Source organism: Oncorhynchus kisutch, linkage group LG7 (genome assembly GCF_002021735.2).
Source record: "Oncorhynchus kisutch isolate 150728-3 linkage group LG7, Okis_V2, whole genome shotgun sequence".
In the NCBI taxonomy this organism is placed as follows: domain Eukaryota; kingdom Metazoa; phylum Chordata; class Actinopteri; order Salmoniformes; family Salmonidae; genus Oncorhynchus; species Oncorhynchus kisutch.
The window spans coordinates 13,344,751-13,368,576 of NC_034180.2; the positions used below are offsets into that span (position 1 = coordinate 13,344,751).

The 23,826-nt window shown below is 42.2% G+C and overlaps 1 protein-coding gene across 3 annotated transcripts in view; it reads right to left on the reverse strand.

Annotated features, from left to right (window-relative positions):
• LOC109894210 (long-chain-fatty-acid--CoA ligase 1-like) overlaps nucleotides 1-23,826 on the reverse strand; it is a 49,287-nt gene that overhangs the window by 3,986 nt on the left and 21,475 nt on the right. For all 3 annotated transcript variants that reach the window (XM_020487501.2, XM_031828509.1, XM_020487503.2), the window contains exons 3-18: nucleotides 17,146-17,260; nucleotides 14,587-14,651; nucleotides 14,194-14,295; nucleotides 13,620-13,719; nucleotides 12,736-12,911; nucleotides 12,474-12,506; nucleotides 12,246-12,297; nucleotides 11,161-11,234; nucleotides 9,891-9,968; nucleotides 9,010-9,144; nucleotides 8,327-8,461; nucleotides 6,414-6,509; nucleotides 5,764-5,836; nucleotides 5,439-5,527; nucleotides 975-1,091; nucleotides 110-253 (exon numbers count right to left, since the gene is read on the reverse strand). In XM_020487501.2, the coding sequence (XP_020343090.1) occupies nucleotides 110-253; nucleotides 975-1,091; nucleotides 5,439-5,527; nucleotides 5,764-5,836; nucleotides 6,414-6,509; nucleotides 8,327-8,461; nucleotides 9,010-9,144; nucleotides 9,891-9,968; nucleotides 11,161-11,234; nucleotides 12,246-12,297; nucleotides 12,474-12,506; nucleotides 12,736-12,911; nucleotides 13,620-13,719; nucleotides 14,194-14,295; nucleotides 14,587-14,651; nucleotides 17,146-17,260 (1,584 nt within the window). The remainder of the gene's footprint in view (nucleotides 1-109; nucleotides 254-974; nucleotides 1,092-5,438; nucleotides 5,528-5,763; nucleotides 5,837-6,413; nucleotides 6,510-8,326; nucleotides 8,462-9,009; nucleotides 9,145-9,890; nucleotides 9,969-11,160; nucleotides 11,235-12,245; nucleotides 12,298-12,473; nucleotides 12,507-12,735; nucleotides 12,912-13,619; nucleotides 13,720-14,193; nucleotides 14,296-14,586; nucleotides 14,652-17,145; nucleotides 17,261-23,826) is intronic.

Consider the following 23,826-nt stretch of genomic DNA (forward strand, 5'->3'; position numbering starts at 1 on the left):
CAAACAAGTTTCAGTTAAATGGTGATTACAGCCACAACAAACTTTATGCACGTACATACCCAACCACAAACAAAGTGCTTCAATATAAAGTATTTGGTTTGTCACACACCTGCAAGCTATCGCCATGGACAAAGATCTGGGCCACCGGGTCGCTCCGGATGTAGATGTTCTCGACCTTCTCCGGGGCAATGTACTCTCCTTGAGCCAGCTTGAAGATGTGCTTCTTCCTGTCCACAATCTTCAGAATGCCATTCTGAAAGTAGAGTAAACAAACTTAACTCCGTAGTGATCAACTACATCAGATTTAGCCCCATTACTACTTTCCTACTCTTAGTCAGTCATATATTGAGGCCCAATAGCAGGGGTGGGCCAGTGTCTGCTCTTTTGCCTGGTACCCATGTCATCATCTAAGCAGGGTCAGTTCTGATTGATCCCTGGATGGGATACCAGATGCTGCTGGCAATGATGTTGAAGCGCTAAGGAGATCCAATGTCCCAGGGCAGTGAAGGGGACATTGCCCTGCATAGTGTGCAGTCTTTCAGATGGGACGATAAACGGTGTCCTGACCCTCTGGTCATTAAAAATCCCATTGCAATTACCGTAAGAGTAGAGGTGTTAGCCCCATTGTCATGGCTAAATTCCCAACCTGGCCCCATTCCAGCATAGCCACCTAATCATCCCCTTATTCCTAATTGGCATATTTCACTCCTCACCTCTCCACCTCATGTGTAGTGAACGTTCTGGCACAACAATTGTCACTGAAAGCCCCACCATAGGACAATTGACAAACGCTGCCTTATAGGCTAGCTCAGTGTTTCCCAATCTTGGTCCTGGGGACCCAAAGAGGTGCACATTTTTGTTTTTGTCCTAGCACTAAGACTTGATTCAACTAATCAAGTCAACATCAAGCCTAAAAGAAAAATGACCAGAATTGAGAAACAGAGGTGGCTGAATGTAGAGTTGACAGTACTTACAGGCAGCCACTTCCCAATGTCTCCTGTGTGGAGCCAGCCATCCTGATCCAAGGCCTCCTTCGTCTTCTCCGGGTCATTCAGGTAGCCCTTGAATACGTTTGGTCCTTTTACACACACCTGCAAAGAAGCAGAATTTTATACACAAATAAACATGAGACCAGGCTACACACCCACCTCCTCAAAGGCTATTGATTAAATTGTGAAGTATCAAAGCAAGCTCCCGAGTGGTGCAATGGTCTAGGCACTGTATCTCAGTGCAAAAATTAAACTGGGACAACCCCCACCACAATAAAGCAAGCTAGGGAAAACCCCCATCTCAGTATTCCAGTAGGTCCCAATACATGCGTTAAAGAGATCAATGGAAGGCAGACCAAGGACACTGCCATTGGAGGTCATTCAAAAAACCTTATCTAACAATGTGGATATTCGTCAAATCGTCATGATTAAGGTGTTCTAGTAGGTACATCATGTGGTTACTAAAATCTGATTTGGCCGTTTTTTCGTTGCATAATATTTAGAAGTTGTACAAAAGGGTTTAGAAAACACACTACATGACCAAAGGTACAGTTGAAGTCGGAAGTTTACATACACCTTAGCCAAATACATTTAAACTTTTCAAAATTCCTGACATTTAATCCTAGTAAAAATTTCCTGTCTTAGGTCAGTTAGGATCACCACTTTATTTTAACAATGTGAAATGTCAGAATAATAGTAGAGAGAAGTGAAGATTCCAGCTTTTATTTCTTTCATCACATTCCCAGTGGGTCAGAAGTTTACACACACTCAATTAGTATTTGGTAGCATTTCCTTTAAATTGTTTAACTTGGGTCAATGTTTCAGGTAGCATTCCACAAGCTTCCTACAATCATTTGGGTGCATTTTGGCCCATTCCTCCTGACAGAGCTGGTGTAACAGTCAAGTTTGTAGGCATCCTTGCTCGCACACGCTTTCTCAGTTCTGCCCACATATTATCTATAGGATTGAGGTCAGGGCTTTGTGATGGCCACTCCAATACCTTGACTTTGTTGTCCTTATGCCCTTTTGCCACAACTTTGGAAGTATGCTTGGGGTCATTGTCCATTTGGAAGACACATTTACGACCAAGCTTTAACTTCCTGACTGATACCTTGAGATGTTGCTTCAAATATCCACATAATTGTCCTTCCTCATCATACCATCTATTTTGTGAAGTGCACCTGCCCCTCCTGCAGCAAAGCACCCCCACAACATGATGCTGCCACCCACGTGCTTCACAGTTGGGATGGTGTTCTTCGGCTTGCAAACCTCCCCTTTTTTTCTCCAAACATAAAAATGGTCATTATGACCAAACAATTCTATTTTTGTTTCATCAGACCAGAGGATATTTCTCCAAAAAAGTACGATCTTTGTCCCCATGTGCAGTTGCAAAATGTAGTCTGGCTTTTTTTAAATGGCAGTTTTGGAGCAGTGGCCTCTTCCTTGCTGAGCGGCCTTTCAGGTTATGTCGATATAGGACTTGTTTTACTGTGGATAAAAATACTTTTGTACCGGTTTCCTCCAACATCTTCACAAGGTCCTTTGCTGCTGTCCTGGGATTGATTTTCACTTTTCGCACCAAAGTACATTCATCTCTAGGAGACAGAACACGTCTCCTTCCTGAGCGGTATGACGGCTGCGCGGTCCCATGGTGTTTATACTTGCGTACTATTGTTCGTACAGATGAACGTGGTACCTTCAGGCATTTGGAAATTGCTCCCAAGGATGAACCAGACTTGGAGGTCTACAATTTTTTTTCTGAGGGTCGGCAGATTTTTTTTCTTCCCCATGATGTCAAGCAAAGAGGCACTGAGTTTGAAGGTAGGCCTTGAAATACATCCACAGGTATACCTCCAATTGACTCAAATGTCAATTAGCCTATCAGAAGCTTCTAAATGACAATGACAATTTTCTGGAATTTTCCAAGCTGTTTATAAAGGCAGTCAACTTAGTGCATGTACACTGACCCACTGGAATTGTGAACTATAAGTGAACTATAAGTGACTATAAGTGAAATAATCTGTCTAAACAATTGTTGGATTACTTGTGTCACGCACAAAGTAGATGTCCTAACCGACTTGCCTTAACTATAGTTTGTTAACCTCTTTGATATAGGGGGCGCTATTTTAATTTTTGTATGAAAAACGTAAGAAATTTGTGGAGTGGTTGAAAAACAAGTTAATGACGCCAACCTAAGTGCATGTAAACTTCTGACTTAACTGTATATGGATACCTGTTTGTCAAACATCTCATTCCAAAATCATGGGCATTAATATGGAGTTGATCCCCCCCTTTGATGCTATAACAGCCTTCACTCTTCTGAGAAGGCATTCCACTAGATTTTGGAACATTGCTGCAGGTACTTGCTTCCATTCAGCCACAAGAGCATAAGTGAGGTCAGGCAGTAATGTTGGGCAATTCTCCTGGTTGCCGTCGGCCTTCCAATTCATCCCAAGAGTAATTGACAGGGTTTAGTTCAGGTCTCTTTGCAGGCCAGTCAAGTTCTTCCACACCAAATCGACAAAACATTTCTGTATGGACCTTGCTTTGTCATGCTTAAACAGGAAAAGCCTTCACCAAAACTGTTGCTACAAAGTTGGAAGCACAGAATCGTCAATGTATGCTGTAGCATTAAGATTTCCATTCACTGGATCTAAGGGGTATTAGCCAGAACCATGAAAAACAGCCACAGACCACTTTTCCTCACGTTCTCCTGGCATTTGCCAAACCCAAATTCGTCCTTCGGACTGCCAGATAGAAGTGTGATTCATCACTCCAGAGAGAGTTTCCACTGCTCCAGAGTCCAATGGCGGTGAGCTTTACACCAGGCATTGCGCGTTGTGACCTTAGGCTAGTGTGCGGCGGCACGGCCATGGAAACCCATTTCATGAAGATCCCGACGAACAGTTCTTGTGCTGATGTTGCTTCCGGTGGCAGCTTGGAACTGCTTGGAGTAGTGAGGGTTGCAACTGAGAGACGATTTTTACGCACTACGGCGGTCCCGATCTGTGAGCTTGTGTGGCCTACCACGTCGCAGCTGAGCTGTTGTTGCCACTTCACAATAATAGCACTTACAGTTGACTGGGGGAGCTTAAGCAGGACAGACGTTTTACGAAGGTGGCATCCTATGACGGTGCCAAGTTGAAAGTCACTGAGCTCTTCAGTAAGGCCATTCTACTGCCAATGTTTGGCTATGGAGATTGCATGGCTGTGTGCTTGATTTCATACACATGTCAGCAATGGGTGTGACCGAAATAGCTGAATCCACTCATTTGAAGGAGTGTCCACAAACGTTTGTAGAAATAGTGTGTGTTTGCTAACTTGGATAAGTTCGGATAAGCTAGTAGCATAGCTAACCATATAGAAATCGATGGTGATATTTGAAGTCGTTTTAAGTGTAATGCAGTTGATTAGGGCTAGTGTCTCCTGACGCCTCCTGTCTCAGCCTCCAGTATGCTGCAGTAGTTTGTCAGGGGCAAGGGTCAGTCTGTTATATCTGGAGTACTTCTCCAGTCTTATCCGGTGTCCAGTGTGAATTTAAGTATGCTCTCTGATACTCTTTTGCGGAGGACCTGAGCCCTAGGACCATGCCTCAGGTCTACCTGGCATTATGACTCCTTGCTGTCCCCAGTCCACCTGGCCGTGCTGCTGCTCCAGTTTCAACTGTTCTGCCTGCGTTTATGGAAGTCTGACCTGTTCACCGGACGTGCTACCTGTCCCAGACCTGCAGTTTTCAACTCTAGAGACAGCAGGAGCGGTAGAGATACTCTTAATGATCAGCTATGAAAAGCCAACTGACATTTACTTCTGAGTTGCTAACTTGTTGCACCCTCGACAACTACTGTGATTATTATTATTTGACCATGCTGGTCATTTGAACATCTTGGCCATGTTCTGTTATAATCTCCACCCGGCACAGCCAGAAGAGGACTGCCCCCCCCCATAGCCTAGTTCCTCTTTAGGGAGTTTTTCCCTTGCCGTGCTTCTACACCTGCATTGCTTGCTGTTTGGGGTTTTAGGCTGGCTTTCTGTACAGCACTTTGAGATATCAGCTGATGTAAGAAGGCCTATATAAATACATTTGATGATTGGTGACAATGACATGAACATGTATTGGAGTTGATCGGCTAATTTTGATGGGTGGCAATGAGGAAATTCTGGCTCTATCCCCACCAGGGGGGACCCGTGTGTGGAATTTCCATGGTGTTTACAAACATCTCTTTACCGCATGTATTAAAGCCTGCACTTGGCCCTTATTTTTCAATGTTTGCAGATCAGTAAGGTGGAAGCTTTACCACTATAGTGATTATACCCATTCAGACCCTTCAGATATGCTAACATCGACTGGTTAGGGCCAAGGGGGAGGGACAGGGAGCAATGAGACTGGCTGTTCCAATCAAAGGCACACAAGAAACCAAGGTGGGACTTCCAATGGTCTTTACACCTCACCTCTCCTTCCCCATTGGCAGCAAAGTAGTTCATCTCAGTCACGTCTGCCAGCTTTACATAGTTGCAGGGCAGTGGAGCCCCCACATGACCTGGGCAGAAAGAGATGTGTTGTCACATTTCAGTAACACTTTGTCTGTTCTTTCATAATGCCAACATGGTCTCATAAGGTTTCATGAAGATTCCAGTGAGCCACAAGACACATAAGTAAAACTGTTCTTGTATAATCAGAGTGTAGAGAGGGTGTAGAGCCATGTGTGACTTGCTTGTTGGATTAAGCATGTGGTAGTAATTGAATGTGTCGGTAACGCTTGAATGTGTGTATTACCTGCTGTCCAGTCCCCAGGCACGGACATGGTACACCCAGCTGTGCACTCAGTCTGACCATAGCCTTCGTAAAACTGTCAAGTAGAAGCACCAGACATTGATTTGAAAGCACTGTAATGGAGTAACTTGTGTTTCTGATGCTAGTATTATCTATCTTCGGCACCACAGCAGGCTGGTTGGGTAGGAGGTTGATTCCCAAGCATGAAGTGATTGTTTTGACTGATAGAAAGAGAACATGATTGAACAAACAGGAAGTGTCAAAAGAGGGAGCTACTTCTCTAGGGTATGAAACGGGCTATATTCTGATTCTCTACCTTTCTCCCAAAGAGTGTGCCTGTAAACTCCCCCTAAAGGATTTAAAAAGGAAAGGACTAGTGTGTTGGATATGGGGGAAATTCCTTGCAGCCATGCATGTACCAATCCAATGCTTTTAAATGCATTAAGGGGAGTGAATGAGTGCACACCTCTTTAGAAGGTTAAAGAATTAGAATGCAACCAGGCTCTGCATCCAAATTCTCTGGGAAAGGGGGCATTTGTGCACTCTTCCCCACACATTTAGAAGCAATGGATTGGTGGAAGAATTGAACTAGAGATTTTATCCTTTTGTTCACCTGTTATTTAAATTTGTAAATCGATGATGGGCAGTCTCACCTGGCAGCCAAGTGCGGCACGAAGGAACGTCAGGACGGTTGGAGAAACTGGGGCCGCTCCTGTGATCATCAGCCTCACACGACCCCCAAGACTGTTCTGGAGAGCACAAAGGAGAAAAGACGTTATTGACAGCCATGGTTGTACCTCACACAATAGAGCAGCGATTCTCAAATTTGGGTTGAGGGAGGTTGAGTGGGTCGTGTGTGTCTTGAGTAATTTTCGGTAAATTAATGGAAGAAAAAAACTCCAGCCTGAACTTAAACCAAGAAGAAATTATGAATTTACATTTAAATAATTAGCAGTGCAATTTTTGGTTGATTTTCTGGTCTCAAACCAGTGAGTTGATTAACCTTCATAAAGAACAGTGGCGACCCATTTTGTACCCCACCAGTTCTTTTAACGTTGCCTGTTTTACATTAATACATGTCACATCTGTTTGCAAACAACTTACGTTTTTTTTTTTTTTTTTTTATCATTGAGGTAATAAAGCCGCATACAAACATGGTCTCTTTTTTGCTTTCTTAAGGCAGCTCCAAAATGCAGGTATTTCAGCCTTGCTCAGTGCTTTCTGTGGTGGGGCAGCCAGCGGAAAATATGGAGTGTAGGGGTTGGTAATGTTCTCTAGTTGCGACGTGATTGGCTCAGTGTTCTGTCAGACAGGGACACTGCGTCACCGCAAAATCTACAGGGAGTGCTCAAGCCCCTTGGGTGCTGCCATAGAGTTACATTAAAAGTGCCCATCCATGGCAGCTCAAGGTCATAAGCCACAGATAAAAATCACGTTATATTTACCGTAGCTTTGATTGGACTGATCATGTCAACATAAAAGTTTCGCAATCTCAACTTGCAGTCATCATGAATCAAGTCGACAATCTACCGGGAAATCCATTTAAATCCTTGTTATAGGAAGAGAAATTATAGATAAAAACCTATCGGTGCTCATTGGCCATAAACTTTACACAACTCAGTGGCTAACTGAAAGCATTGCAAAGCAATCACTAGCCTGCTATTCAGTGGAGTGGGTGTGGTCCAAATCTGTGTTTAAGGGTCTCTTTTCCAAGCTTAAAAAGGATAAACATTCAACATTAGCCATGCTGTCAATCCAGCAGGACTTCTGGCACACTCGGAAATCTCAGACTTCAGTGAGTTCAAGACAACTGGGAACTCTAGAAGAAAAACAAGAAAAATAATAAAAGGCTCCGACTGGGAAAATACGTTTTGAACAGTAATCCAACTCGGAATCTCTGGCATCTTTCTAGAGCTCCAACCTGAAGAACACTGACGTCATGATTCGACCTTGTCGTCGCCCCAGAAATGTTCCATACACAAAAAGCTTCGCTCTCAAGTTGTGCAAAAATTTGTTTACATCCCTGTTAGTGAGCATTTCTCCTTCGCCAAGATAATCCATCCACCTGACAGGTGTGGCATATCAAGAATCGGATTAAACAGCATAATCATTACACATGTGCACCTTGTGCTGAGGCCAAAAGGCCATTAAAATATGCACTTTTGAGGGCGTGTGCAATTGGCATGCTGACTGCAGGAATGTCCACCAGAGCTGTTGCCAGAAAATGTAATGTCAATTTCTCTGCCATAAGCTGCATCCAATGTTGTTTTAGAGAATTTGGCAGTACGTACAACAGGACTCACAACTGCAGACCACTTGTAATTTTGCATGTGCATTCCACATCAATAAGTTAAGAGTTGCATTATAATACTTCATACAAATTTGCCAAATGTTAATGTGTGGCACTTTCTTACCAATTGTTTTACCATTAACCCTAGTCTTTACAATACCCACAATCCTAACTAAATTAAAAAACTCCCTAACCCTCACCCAGAACCCGAAACCTAAACTTAGCAACATTAAAGTCAGTCTTTTCTAGCACAATCTGGTTCCTATCCATGGGTACCTGGACTTTTTGGAAGATGAGCTTGTCCCACAAGCTGTCCTTCCTGACCACACCATTCATCATCTCCGCATGCTTCCTCCTGGAGGCAAAAACCAGCAACCACCTCTTCAGTGGCGTGTTGGCCTGTCCGAAGATCTATGAAGGAGAGACAGAAAAATATCTTATTTGTCCATCTTGCAAAGGATATTTGTCTCTTACCCTGCTCCCAACCTTGCCTCCGTCAAGGGCAAGACTGAAGTGGATGGGTAGCTACAATCTGTAAAGCAGCAGCTCGTTGGTTGACAGTTCGCTCTTTTATTGCCCAGCCCAGGATTTGAACCAGCGACTGTCTGGCTACTGGTCCGCCTGTCTGACCTCTGGGCTACATACCGCCCCTTCTCCAAAGAAAAAAGCATTCAACAACATCAACCCCATATCAATCTAGGCCACTGAGCTATTTGAAATCTGTAGTTGAATTCAGTCCAACACACCTTTAAATTGTTTTTGAAGCATCTTGATTTACAAACCTTTGCCCACACCCACCCATGCTTTAAATAATGTTGATACACATGTACAACTGTTCTAAGAAATGTTTGTATTCATCTTTTGTGTATGTCCAATTCAAATAAATCCAGCTACCGGTACAAAGTGATATGGTCATATTATTGTTGAAAACATCCCTCAGGGTCTACAGTATATCTGACCTTGTCAAACATGCGGTTGAGCAGGCGGGGGACGACAGGGAAGACTGTGGGCTGCAGGGTTTTCAGGTCGTCCATCAGGAGCCTGATGTCCCCCTGAAAGTAGCCAATCCGGGCACCGTGCACCAGGATCACTCCCTGGAGAACGGAGGTGGTGTGAGGGGGAGGCAGACGAAAAGGAAGAGTGTCCGATTACTGCCAAGTACAGGGGTCAAATATGTTCAATATATTTTAGGTGATTTTGCTTAGAGTTCGCACTTGTGACTATTCCATTGGTTCCATGGTACTGGGAAAACTAAATCAAGCTAAGCCCAAGTATGACATTATGTATATTAAACAGAGGCAAATTGCTACATCCATTTTTGGACTATTAAATAAAAATAAAGGGTACACAAAGAATATAACTTATGCCTGATGAGCTTAGTCCAACTATCATACCCCATCAGAACCCAAAATATAAGCTTGTTTTACACTGTAAACAAAGAAAATGTACAATATAGCCACAAAACAAGGCTAAAAGTATAATGTTGATATCACGGATGATCAATCGTTACATCCATAACAATCTATGAATTTGAGAACGATTCAATTTCTACAGCCCCATCCCTCAGCTTTTTAACAGAACCAGGGGTGGGGAGACTGCTTTGTTATTGTTTATACTGCTGATAGACGCTTTAAGGTCAAATACACAATATGCATATATCCTAAAGCACACCCTAAAAAAAAATAATTTAGCATGTTTTTCTTTCACAACAAAAAACACTAGCATGGGGCAAAAAAAATGGTTGTCCCCCCTGTTGAAAAAAAACTGTCTTAGTATTAACAAGGGTGAAATGAAACGAGGGGTTCCTGCTTCTCCTCATTCTATCAGTTTCAGTACATACCTCCACCACCCTCTCAAACATGTGTGCTAGAGGTAGGTAGGACATGTGAATGTCGTGGAGGTTCAGCATGCAGTGCACCTGCGGAAGACACACGTCAGGTATTACATTACCTCAAAAACCTTCTCAAACATGTGGGCCAATGGTAGGAAAGAGATAAGTCCAGCACTAAGGATGTGCTCGAGTATGCTCTGAGTAGACACTGGGCAGAAAAATACATGGAATGGAAAAAAGGAAGAGGGAACAGATAGGACAGACAGGAAAGTCAACACAAAGATTGAGGAACAAAAGCAAGAAAACAAATAACTGGCTTGATTTTAAAGGACATTTAGCAGGGCGGCTGCAAGGCGTGGAAAATAGCAGCTTTATACAGTGTGGAATACAACAGTACATATTAACATGACACTAAGCATAATCTATTTTTTTTTTTACCTTGATTTAACTAGGCAAGTCAGTTAAGAAATTCTTATTTACAATGATGGCCTGGGAACAGTGCTGCACTGTTCAGGGGCAGAACGACATATTTTTACCTTGTGAGCTCGGGGATTCGATCTAGCAACCTTTCGATTAACCAATGCTTTAACCACTATGGTACCAGCCTCCCCATAATAAGTCCCCATTCTGTTTTACTTGCCCATCTAAGGCAAATGTTCAGATAAAAAAAGCTGTTTAAGCCAGGTTTGTTGTTGCAAATAAGAAATAGTTCCCAGGTTTAATAAATTCTACTTACTGTTATAAGAAAAACACTTCTGATGATGTGTTAGCGTCACAAAACAGAGGTTGCCATATACACCAAAACACATAGGCAGCCCAATTTTTATATTTTGCCCAATAATTGGTAAAAATACGTGATCTGATTGGTCAGACCATGTTGGCAAAATATCAGAATTGGGCAGCCATAGACAATACTCGAGCACAAAACTTGATTTGTTGTTTTTATACACCTCAGCTGCTTGTTATTGCATTTACATACCTTGCTCAGATTCTCGTGTTAGTTCTCTAACTAAGAAGATTGCAGACTAAGGAGCGTCGGTTTGGAGAACTTTGGGGGGTCTCTCGGTTGTTAAACTAGTATCCCAATGCCCCAAACAAGGATTTTCATGAGAACAGTATGCAATCTGCCTTCTGTGAGAATATGCAGTGGCCAAATTTCAAATATGTTGTCATGCAAATCACGTGTCATGATGCCTATATTTTTGGATATTCACAATGCTTACATTTCCTGTGATACACCATTCAGGGAACAAATTAATCAAAAGGGTGGTTAGTTTACCTCTGTTATTTTGATGAAAGCAGCGCAATTGGCGATGACATTGCCATGTGTAAGCATTCCACCCTTTGGGTTTCCTGGGAGTAAAAGAAAACAAGTGACCGTTTATTAAATCTTGATGGTTAGATGCATCATATTTCCAGTACGCAATATCACTAATAAAAGAGTCAGTAATTAACGTGTGGGAGTCTCCATTCATGGAAACACACAATGGATTAGTACCGTTTTTCATCAACTGGATCATTCTTGTCACGAGGGTCCAAGTGTAACACACATCATCCTGATCATGCTTGCATATACAGTGTTACTTCACACTTGACTATCATTCTATTTGTATTATACGATTACATGTCAGTGTACTGGCCTATTTTTTCTACTGTGTTGCTTTCCAGTAAGACTGTTCATACTTTTACAATGTCTACTCTCCCTACTTTGAAATCCCTGACTATGAAAAGTCTGACCTTAGCGTCTTGAAGTGTTTGAACCCTCTATAGCCATTATGGTTATTTTCTGACCCTGCTGGTCCTCTATGAACAGATTGAAAAAAAAAACTATCTGGCCTTAAATGGTACTGTTAAATCTCTACCCGGTACAGCCAGAAGAGGACAGGCCACCTCTCAAAGCCTTGTTCCTCTAAGTTTCTTCCAAGGAGTTTTTCCTTGCCACTGTGCTTCTACCTCTGTACTGCTTACTCTATGGGGTTTCAGGACAGGTATCTCAAATCAATTTTATTTGTTACATGCGCCGAATACAACAGGTTTAGACCTTACTGTGAAATGCTTACTTCACAAGCCCTTAAACCAACAATGCAGTTCAATAAATAGAATTAAGAAAATATTTACTAAATAAACTAATGTAAGAAATAAAATAAACACAATAATGATGGCTATATACAGTGGGTACCAAGTCAATGTGCTGACGAGGTCATTTGTACATAGGTAGGAGTAAAGTGACTATGCATAGATAATAAACAGCGAGTAGCAGCAGTGTAAAAACATAGGGGCCTTATAAAATATATTTGTTTAATGTGGGATATCTACATTGTGAAATACAGAGTAATGACATGAAAGAAGAATTAATGCACACACCTGTGGTTCCACTAGTGAAGCAGATGAGTGCCAGGTCATCTGGTGTTGGGGGCTATAGCAGATCAAAGAGATTTAAGATCTAGTAGCATGTTACTTTAACAGTACAGACATATCAGATACTCAAACAAATAAAGACAGAATAATAACCCATTACTTGTTTCTTTGGGATTCATCAAAATCACCACTGTTTGAATTAATCGCAATATGGCTTTGTGGAGTCCTACTTACCAATGGCTGCTGGTGGTGGGCTTTGCCAACAGCCTGAGGGTGACAAAGAAACCATAAAGAAAAGACAATAATTCAGTTTCATTTTCCCCGCATTGAAACATTAGCTCGCTGGGATAAGCATAATCAAATAAAACGAGAGAACATTGAGAAAACCAGCGTGTTCGAGCAGAGTGCTCATTTTGATCTATGAGCCTCTGGATAAGAGCCTTTGCTAAATCGCGTCTACTGTAAACATAGAAGTTCATGACATTTTAGAGCTTACCTCCACATCCTTCAGGCTAAGGATCTCGATGCCGCTCTGCTGTCCGCGGGCCACAAGCTCCTTGTCGAAGTCCTCCATGACCACGATTGTCTTCAATGTGTGCTCCTTGCCGCTCACGCAGTCCAGGATGAGCCGCACTTTGTCCACCAAGTCACAGATCACCGTAGAGATAGCGGCTGAGAACATGGGATGGCACTGGTTTTTGTCTTTTATGGTCAACTGTTATTTTTGAATGCTCTGTGACGGTTGTAATGGTGTGAGGTATAGTCCTGTCTTTTGTCCTGAGAAATGTACTTAGTTACACATAAATGTAATGTTTTTGTAGAATGCCTACAACAATGACAACCATGACTTGTCATTTAAATGACAGTTAATGCAGATTACATTTATTTTACGGTTTCAGTGTTATTGTGAGTTCAGTGCTTTATAAACTTATGTTAAAATGATAACTTCTATATCATGAACAAATCTTTGAGGGCCGCCGTGTCCGCTGCTTGATACTAGTTCATTCTACAGCTGGTGAGGAAGCTAAGACAGATACATTTGCCAGTGTGGAATGTAGCTACTGTAGCCCCTTAGCACACAGTGTAGATCTGGAAGGATTCAATAGGTGTACGATCTATGGTAATAGCCGCACCTTGCTTTCTGAATTGGAACTTCTACCATAGTACTTGCATCTCTCCAACCCATTCAGCTCTAAATAACTGCCGTAATATAGAATCTTGAGTGTGTGGTACCCATGAGTAAAATTGCCATAATCTAAGGGGCTTTTCCTGTTCTAGCAATTCTATTTCTATGGAAAAGTCTAGGGGTCAATTTTGGATATCAGGCTGCACTAGTGTGACCTTGTTCCAAATGGAGTTTGTGGTTGCCCTGTGACATACCTTGGTCGATGATGTATTCAATGGCCTCGAGGCCTAGCGTGTCATACAGTGGTACACACACCAGGGAGTATGTGTAACAGGCCAGCTCTGAAATGGTCCACTGTAGGAGAGGACAAGGATAACATCAGTATGGGGGTCAAATTTTCACACCGGGTCCGAAATCATTCTTGCTAAAAGTATATACATTATGTACAATCCTTACTATATCAACGGTTTAGTAAATATCCCGTAAGCAACCCGTAAGCAACAAATGTATATACTGAGGTGTCACCTTATCAGACTATAAGCTGTTGTCAGACACACCTGGGTCTGAAAAGACCATGCGCTCTCTCAATAGTGTTGAGCAAATTCAGATGAGAAGCCAAAATATGACATCCTGGAAATTCATACTAGATCCTAGTCAAAAAGCTTGGTACATTTTTGAAATATTACATACTAAACTTTATTTTAGTACACACAAGTGCAGGTATTCAGACGCAGCCAGTGAATGTAAAAGGGGATGTGTGCACAAGAGAAAGCAAGAGTGTAAGAAAGAGGGCGAGAAAGAAGAATTGTTGCTACTCATTCCTCTTACCTCTGGCCTGTTCTGGGAAAAGATGCCGATATGCTTGTCTCCAGTCTGGGAGTGCCCTCTGTGGAGAAGAGCCGAGCCAATGCACTCGGCTTTTTCTGCCACCTTTACAAAACAAATAGCAAAGATGCTCAGCTTTTCCCCCATTTGAACAACCATACCGGTTTGAGAGAATTCACTGATATGAATTTCAAAAAGGTAAAAAAAATATAAAAATTGGCACATCGCTCATTTGTTAATGGCGTATATAGCCAATTCAGTTAATTGCTAAAAACTGACTGAATGAAGAAAACAAATTAACAAAATAAGCTATAAAATGTCTAAAGTCCATTGCTCAAAGAGAAACCAACTGGAACTACTTTTTCCATCTAACCAAAAATTGGTAGTATAGCTCACCTCTCGGTATGACAGCCACTTGTAAGGCTGGTTGGGTTTTCTTGATCCTAGACAGGGCCTATCAACTGGAATGTAAAAGACAGTGCCTTGGTGATAAAACTCTGCAGTTTTCTACATGCTTACTAATGGAAAACCATGGTCCTTATACAATATTCTCCTCAACTTAATATAAAAGTTTGAATTTGTAGGTGTGTATATTGCTAAATATTACTCCAGTGTTACCCCTCAAAACATAAGCCTTTTTCTGCACGTTATCGCAGGTGCAATCTGTGTACACGACCAATACACATTGATTTGATGATAAACCACAAGTCAGTTACAACTAGACCGGGGTTAAAATACTTATTTCAAATTATTTCAAATACTTTGTCTGTGCCTGATTGAGCTTGCCTGGTGCAATGGGACCAATTTGCACATGTTCAAATCCTTGCATCTGGAACTCCAGACAGACAAAAGCAAAGGCTAAAAGTATGTGAAAGATTTCAAATAGTATTTGAACCCAGGTCTGGTTACAAACTTAGGTTGGCAGGTATGCACCAATTTTGCAGAGAACAATGCGAACATCCCAATAGAGTGTGCTGCTAGAAAGAATAGCATGATGCAGACAAAGTTGTAAGACAGCCTGAAACTCTACCTCTAGGAATTTAAGGTATGATAACTGTATAATATGGTAGGTGGTGATTTCAATTGAATTAGGCACATTATCATCAAATCATTGTGTTGTTCCCTTGTTTTTGCAGTAATATATATATATATATATATATATATATATATATATATATACAGACTATTTGCATCAGCGTACTGCACATACAGTTGAAGTCAGAAGTTCACATACACTGAGGGTAGAGTCATTAAAAATGTTTTTCAACCACTCCACAAATTTCCTGTTAAACTAGTCTGTTAGGACATCAACTTTGTGCATGACAAGTAATTTTTCCAACAATTGTTTACAGACAGATTATTTCACTGTATCACAATTCCAGTGGGTCAGAAGTTTACATACACTAAGTTGACTGCCTTTAAAAAGCTTGGAAAACTCCAGAAGATGTCATGACTTTAGAAGCTTCTGATAGGCTAATTGACATCATTTGAGTCAATTGGAGGTGTCCCTTTCGTATTTCAAGGCCTACCTTCAAACTCCGTGCCTCTTTGCTTGACGTCATGGGAAGAAAAAAAAAATCTAAAGAAATCAGTATGAAATCAAATAAACACAATGAGGCTATATAAAGTGGGTACCGGTAGAAAAAAAATTTGTAGACCTCCACAATCTGGTTCGTCCTTGGGAGCAATTTCCAAGCGCATGAAGGTACCACGTTTATCTGTACTAACAAGTACGAAAGAATAAACACCTTTGGACCATGCAGCAGTCATACCGCTCAGGAAGGAGACACGTTCTGTCTCCTAGAGATGAATGTATTTGGTGCGAAAAGTGCAAATCAATCCCAGAACAGCAGCAAAGGACCTTGGGAAGATGGAGGAAACCGGTGCAAAAGTATCTATATCCACAGTAAAACGAGTCCTATATCGGCATAACCTGAAAGGACGCTCAGCAAGGAGGAAGCCACTGCTCCAAAACCGGCATTAAAAAAATCCAGACTACGGTTTGCGACTGCACATGGGGACAAAGATCGTACTTTTTGGAGAAATGTCCTCTGGTCTGATGACAAATAGAATTGTTTGACCATCGTTATGGTTTGGTGGGAAAAAGGGGGATGCTTGCAAGCTGAAGAACACCATCCCAACCGTGAAGCACAGGGGTGGCAGCATCAGGTTGTGGGGGTGCTTTGAGGACGGAAAATGGCATCATGAGGACAGAAAATTATGTGGATATATTTGAAGCAACATCAAGACAGTCAGGAAGTTAAAGCTTGGTCGCAAATGAGTTTTCCAAAAATGGACAATGACCCCAAGCATACTTCCAAAGTTGTGGCAAAATGGCGTAAGGACAACAAAGTCAAGGTATTGGAGTGGCCATCACAAAGCGCTGACCTCAATCCTATTGAAAATTTGGTCGGAACTGAAAAAGCATGTGCGATCTTGGAGGCCTACAAACTTGACTGTTACACCAGCACTGTCAGGAGGAATGGGCCAAAATTCACCCAACTTATTGTAGGAAGCTTGTGGAATGCTACCTGAAACATTGAGCCAAGTTAAACAAATTAAAGGCAATGCTACCAAATACTAATTGAGTGTGTGTAAACTTCTGACCAACTGGGAATGTGATGAAAGAAAAGCTGGAATCTTCACTTCTATTATTCTGACATTTCATTGTTAAAATAACATGGTGATCCTAACTGACCTAAGACAGGGAATTTTTACGAGACTAAATGTCAGGAATTGTGAAAAAAGTTTAAATGTATTTGGCTAAGGTGTATGTAAACTTCCGACTTCAACTGTATATTATTCAAATGATCACAATATTGATTTACTAATACAGTTGCTTACTTAAGAGTATTTGTCTGTTTTTCTGCATGCCTGTTGTGCTTTGTCTATAACTCAACTAAATAAAAATGTTTTTAAAAAGAATAGCCCCAAAAACATTGGTTGAGTACTCACTGGACACCCGCATGCCTCGGAGGAATACCTCGTACATGGTCCGTGCGTCACTGTAGTAGTGAGTCATGTGCTCGTCGTTGTTATTCAGAATGGACCGCCTGACGTAACCGTCACCCTGTGAAGAGAGCGAGGCTTCATTAAGAAGTTAAAACCTAAGAATGTTTTGAAATGGAAAAAAATAAATAAATAGCACCCCCCCCCCCCCACTGAAATAACTGATCCACTTAGAACTGGGGTGGACAGGACAGCCTTACCCTGTGAGGGCTGTTGTGCACGCAGACTTCGGTTCTAGCCAAGCAGCAACACACCTAATTCAAATCATCTTCAATCAAGAATTTGGTTATGATTAGGTGATTAGTAGAATAGTAACTGCTTGGCTGGAACAAAGGCATGCATCCACACTGGTCCTTGCAGGGGGGAGATTTATTGCCCATCACTCAGAGCAGTTTTAATCAATCTTGGTCTTGGGGCCCACAGGGTGTGCCAGCTTTTGTTCCAACACAGTATGAACACACCTGATTCAATTAATCAAGGCCTCAATCCATTGAAATGAAAGTGTTACTGCTGGGCAGGAGAAAAAAAAAATGCTTGCTCACTGTGTATCCCAAGGACCATGGTAAAAAAAAACTGAAAGAATCGGTTAGTCTGAACAAAGGCAATACCTGTTTTACCACACTTAACTTCCTGCACTCAAACCAACCATTAACATGTCACAAGTCTTAGCTAAAATAGAGAGTAACTATGTTTGTTATGCTCTCTATATAACCCTTGTGTTAAAATATTGCAAGTGGCATAGCAGCTACACTCAGGAATCACTTTTAGGTAGCTTGCTGAAATGCCGAACATCCAAAAGGCACTCCCCAGATCCTATTTCAGCCACAATGAGACAATTCAGGCTGACTTGACAGACGCGCACACACACACTTGTTATGTGCCATATTTATAATGGCAGTTCGGTCACACGCGCACATGACCATTCTTATGGATACCTAAAAAGTATTCTATGGAGCAAGAGAAGAGAATCAGCACAAATTTCAGGTTATTTACTTGGCTGCAGAATGGTTTAGTGCAAAACAATGGGTACGGAAGGACCCATGTTAGCATTCTCCAAATAGCATGGGTTCACGTTTTATTAGTCATATGTATGGAAAACATGTTATACATCAAACAAAATGCTTACTTGAAGGTTCCTTCGACATGCAACAATAAAAAAGATAATATGAACAGAAAGTAAATGGCATAAAGTATAATACAGGAAGGCAAAATGTATAGTCCAATGTTTACATGCGTATTGGAGAAGGATGGGGCAAGTATATAAATTGAGCAGTATAATAAGAGCCTGGTAGCAGCAGTTGTGATCTGTGAGTGTAGCATGAATATAAACTGCATGAATGGAGCCAACAAAACATTAAGAACACCTGCTCTAACCATGACAGACTGACCAGGTGAACGCTATGCTTCTTTATTGATGTTACTCATTGAATACACTTCAAATCAGTGATGAAGGCGGAGACAGGTTAAATAAGGGTTTTTAAGCCTTGAGACAACAGAGACATTGATTGTGTGTCCAAGATTGCGCAACAGTCGGACATGTGTTTTTTTTTCTTGTCCCATCCTGTGTATGTCGTTTCTTTAAAATATATATACACAAAATGGGGCCTCCCGGGTGGAGCAGTGGTCTAGGGCAGTGCTACCTGTGCCACTAGAGACTCTGGGTTCGCACCCATGCTCTGTCGCTGCTGGCCGCAACTGGGAGGTCCATGGGGCAACGCACAATTGGCCTAGCGTCGTCCAGGTTAGGGAGGGTTTGGCCGGTAGGGAAATCCTTGTCTCATCAAGTACTAGCGACTCCTATGGCGGGCTGGGCGCAGTGCACCCTAACCAGGTGCTTCCTACGACACATTGGTGTGGCTGGCTTCCGGGTTGGATGCGCGCTGTGTTAAGCAGTGCGGCTTGGTTGAGTTGGCTTTTCGACCTTCGTCTCTCCCGAGCCCGTACGGGAGTCGTAGTGATGAGACAAGATAGTAACTACTAACAATTGGATACCAAGAAATGTTGGAGAAAAGGGGGGAAAAAATAATTACAGTCTCACATACCATCTACGGACTGAATATACTCTCCTGCAACCCACCTCACCCAATGTGGTACAGATCTGCTATTTTTATACTTTAGAACCGGGAACCCCATCAGAAGCTAGCCAACTAACTAGCTACAAGTCAGTTAGCCACTGACTCAGACATCAGCCAGCCTCAACCCGGTCAATTCCTGCCAGACTGCACAGCACTATATCAACGGATATCCGCCGATCCATCACGACTGGTCTGCTTGACGTAACCGTCAGAGGTGGTGTCAACAGGCTGTTCCGTTGCACCATCGCCGGATGCCCATCTGATAGCCCCGGCCTGCTAGCTGTCTGAATCGCCGTGTCTCCAGCTTGCCTAACGTAGTAGTGACTACGGAATTGGCTCCCTGACTAATCTAGTGCAACTCATTGGACCCTATGATTACTCAGCTACACATGCCTCTCCCTAATGTCAATATGCCTTGTCTATTGTCATTTTGGTTAGTGATTATGGTCTTATTTCACTGTAGAGCCCCTAGTCCTGCCCAATATGCCTTAGATAGCACTTTTGTTCCACCCCCCACACATGCGGTGACCTCACCTGGCTTAACCTCTTGATCCTATGGCTGAATACTGCCCCCTTTGGAGGAAGTGCGTGCCCATAGTAAACTGAAAATATTTTTTGCCAAAATTGCTAATATATGCATATAATAATAATAATAATAATAATAATAATAATAATAATAATAATAAAATAGAAAACTCTATAAAGTTTCTAAAACTGTTTAAATTATGTCTGTATGTAATGCAGAACTCCCAGGGCAGCCTTTCTCCAAACACCCTCTTCTCAACAGCAAAGTTGGGACAACTTTGCTGTCATCGCCCCCACCCTTCCCAACCAGCTACGGATCCAGGAACAGTTTCTATGTGTTCAGCGCGATGTCTGCTTTCAAATGAGGCGTTCTGTTAGAATCTAGCGCGCCCCCGTCCTTTGGCGGGCGAAATCATTCGGGTCACGCGGAAATACAGGCACTCTATTGCGCGCGCCGGACACTTTTTCCATGAAGCACCAATTGACTTCGGTTTGTCTGTTAGCGCTGATCTTTGTTTTACACGATTAAAGCATCCTAATGCTCGATTCTGCACTTAGTTTGACCAGTTTAGTCGACATATAATATGTAATTTTGAAGTTGATGCGCAAGAGTGCGGGACCAGAAGTCATTTTGGGTGCATTTCAGCTGAAGCTGTTAGCATATGCTAATACAGAGACACACAACTTGAAACCAAACGATGTATTGGGTAAGTATAACTCCTTCCACGTCTTCTGATCGAAGAACATCAAAAGGTAAGGGAATATTTATGTGGTTCATTTTGGGTTTCTGTTCTCTCCAAACGTAGAGGAGACATACAGCTAATATCTGAGCCACCTCATATTATAGCCTAGTGAACGAATTCTGTAACGTTAAAAATAAATGTAACACAGCGGTTGCATTAAGAAGAAGTGTAACTATATGTAGAACATGTATATTTAGTCATGTGTATTGCTTGTTATCTGTCGGAGCTATCATCATTTCTCCGGACATTTGAGTAGCATTCTTTGAAAATGTCATCATTGTAAACAGAGATATGGATATAAATGGCATATTATTGAAAAAAACATAAATGTACTGTGTAACATGTCCTATTACTGTCATCTGATGAAGATTTTCAAAAGGTTAGTGAATGATTTATTTTTTAATCCTGCTTTTATAATTTAATATTTTCTGGGACAAAATGGCCGCCGCCATTTTGTCCCAGTGTTTCGGTGGTGGTCTAATATAAATGTGTGGTGTGTTTTCGCCGTAAAACATTTTAGAAATCTGACTTGCTGGGTAGATGAACAAGGCGTTTATCTTTCATTTGAGCTATTGGACTTGTATAGGTGTGGAGGCAAAATATTTTTTCGCATTTTGCGTTATGGTAATGAGCTGAGCCTGTAGTCACGCTCCCGGATCCGGTATCGGTAGGATCAAGAGGTTAAGGTCTGAATTGTGTAATTGATCCTAGATCTGTTCCTACAGGGAACTTCTACCCAGAGTGAAACGGGAGGCTGATACAATTATCTTCCACAGTAAAAAAAAAACGGAGTACCATAGAGCTTGCACATAGTGCGACAACGTAACCTAGCCCGACAACGTAACCTAGCCCACTAAGCCAGGCTAACCAATGACAGAGGACTGTTGGACTACAGACACAGCTAAGGAAACTGCACTACAGACCTGTTAGGTCACTCACTCAACTCCTTAAATGCAAGACAAACAAATCAGTTTCAAAAATGTACATTGGTATGTGTACTTATAGGGTATTGTGTAGACTGAGGATTTTTAAAATTTATTTAATACATTTTAGAATAATGCTGTAATGAAACAAAATGTGGAAAAGGGAAAGGGGTCTGAATATTTTACAAAGGCACTGTATATACACACAAAAATGTGTGGACACTCCTTCAAATGAGTGGATTTGGCCAGTTCAGCCACACCCGTTGCTGACAGGGGTAGAAAAAAAAAAAACTAATCGAGCACACAGCCATGCAATATCCATAGCCAAACATTGGCAGTAGAATGGTTTCACTTAGTCTGACTTAATTTAGGGATAGGTCGACAACATCCGGCGAATATTGGAGGGCGCGCAATTCAAATAAGTAATTGTAATATTAAAGCATACAAGTACCTTATATAATTTAAAAGCTTAGATTAACAAGAATGTAACTGCGTTGTCCAATTTACAACAGGCTTTACAGCGAAAGCATACCATGCGATTGTCTGAGGATGGCGCCCCACATCCCCCCAAAAATTCAACCAGCACAGGCTTTAAAAATAAATCACAAATAACGATTAAATAAAACACTCTGCTCAAAAAAATTAAGGGAACACTAAAATAACACATCCTAGATCTGAATGAATTAAATATTCTTATTTTTCTTTACATAGTTGAATGTCAAATTATCAATGGAAATCAAATTTATCAACCCATGGAGGTCTGGATTTGGAGTCACACTCAAAATTAAAGTGGAAAACCACACTACAGGCTGATCCAACTTTGATGTAATGGCCTTAAAACAAGTCAAAATGAGGCTCAGTAGTGTGTGTGGCCTCCATGTGCCTGTATGACCTCCTTACAACGCCTGGGCATGCTCCTGATGAGGTGGAGGATGGTCTGCTGAGGGATCTCCTCCCAGACCTGGACTAAAGCATCCGCCAACTCCTGGACAGTCTGTGGTGCAATGTGGCGTTGGTGGATGGAGCGAGACATGATGTCCCAGATGTACTCAATTGGATCCAGGTCTGGAGAACGGGCGGGCCAGTCCATAGCATCAATGCCTTCCTCTTGCAGGAACTGCTGACACACTCCAGCCACATGAGGTCTAGCATTGTCTTGCATTAGGAGGAAGCCAGGGCCAACCGCACCAGCATATGGTCTCACAAGGGGTCTGAGGATCTCATCCCGGTACCTAATGGCAGTCAGGCTACCTCTGGCGAGCACATGGAGGGCTGTGCGGCTCCCCAAAGAAATGCCACCCAACACCATACCGGTCATGCTGGAGGATGTTGCAGGCAGCAGAACGTTCTCCACGGCGTCTCCAGACTGTCACATGCTCAGTGTGAACCTGCTTTCATCTGTGAAGAGCACAGGGCGCCAGAGGCGAATTTGCCAATCTTGGTGTTCTCTGGCAAATGCCAAATGACCTGCACGGTGTTGGGCTGTAAGCACAAACCACCTGTGGACGTCGGGCCCTCATACCACCCTCCTGGAGTCAGTTTCTGACCATTTGAGCAGCCATGCACATTTGTGGCATGTTGGAGGTAATTTTGCAGGGCTCTGGCAGTGCTCCTCCTTGCAGACGGAGGTAGCGGTCCTGCTGCTGGGTTGTTGCCCTCCTACGGCCTCCTCCACGTCTCCTGGTAGCGCCACCATGCTCTGGACACTACGCGGACACACAGCAAACCTTCTTGCCACAGCTCGCATTGATGTGCCATCCCGGATGAGCTGCACTACCTGAGCCATGTAGACTCAGTCTCATGCTACTACTAGAGTGAAAGCACCGCCAGCATTCAAAAGTGACCAAAACGTCAGCCAGGAAGCATAGGAACTGAGAAGTGGTCACCACCTGCAGAACCAGTCCTTTATTGGGGATGTCTTGCTAATTGCCTATAATTTCCACCTGTTGTCTATTCCATTTGCACAACAGCATGTGAAATTGATTGTTAATCAGTGTTGCTTCCTAAGTGGACAGTTTGATTTCACAGAAGTGTGATTGACTTGGAGTTACATTGTGTTGTTTTTCCCTTTATTTTTTTGAGCAGTGTAGCTTCCTTTTGAAAATCTTCCTGTTTGCAATCCCAAGGGTCCCAGCTACAACATGGTCATTTTGTTAGATAAAATCCTTTATTTCCCAAAAAGTATGTTTAGTTGGCGCCATTGATTTCAGTAATTCACTCGTTCAACATGCAGACAAAGGAGTCCAAAAAGCTACCACTGAACTTAGTTCAAACAAGTCTAGCTACATTTTAATTCAATCCTCAGGTCTCCTAAAATGTAAATAAACTATAATATTTCATATGGAGAGTAGTATGTTCAAA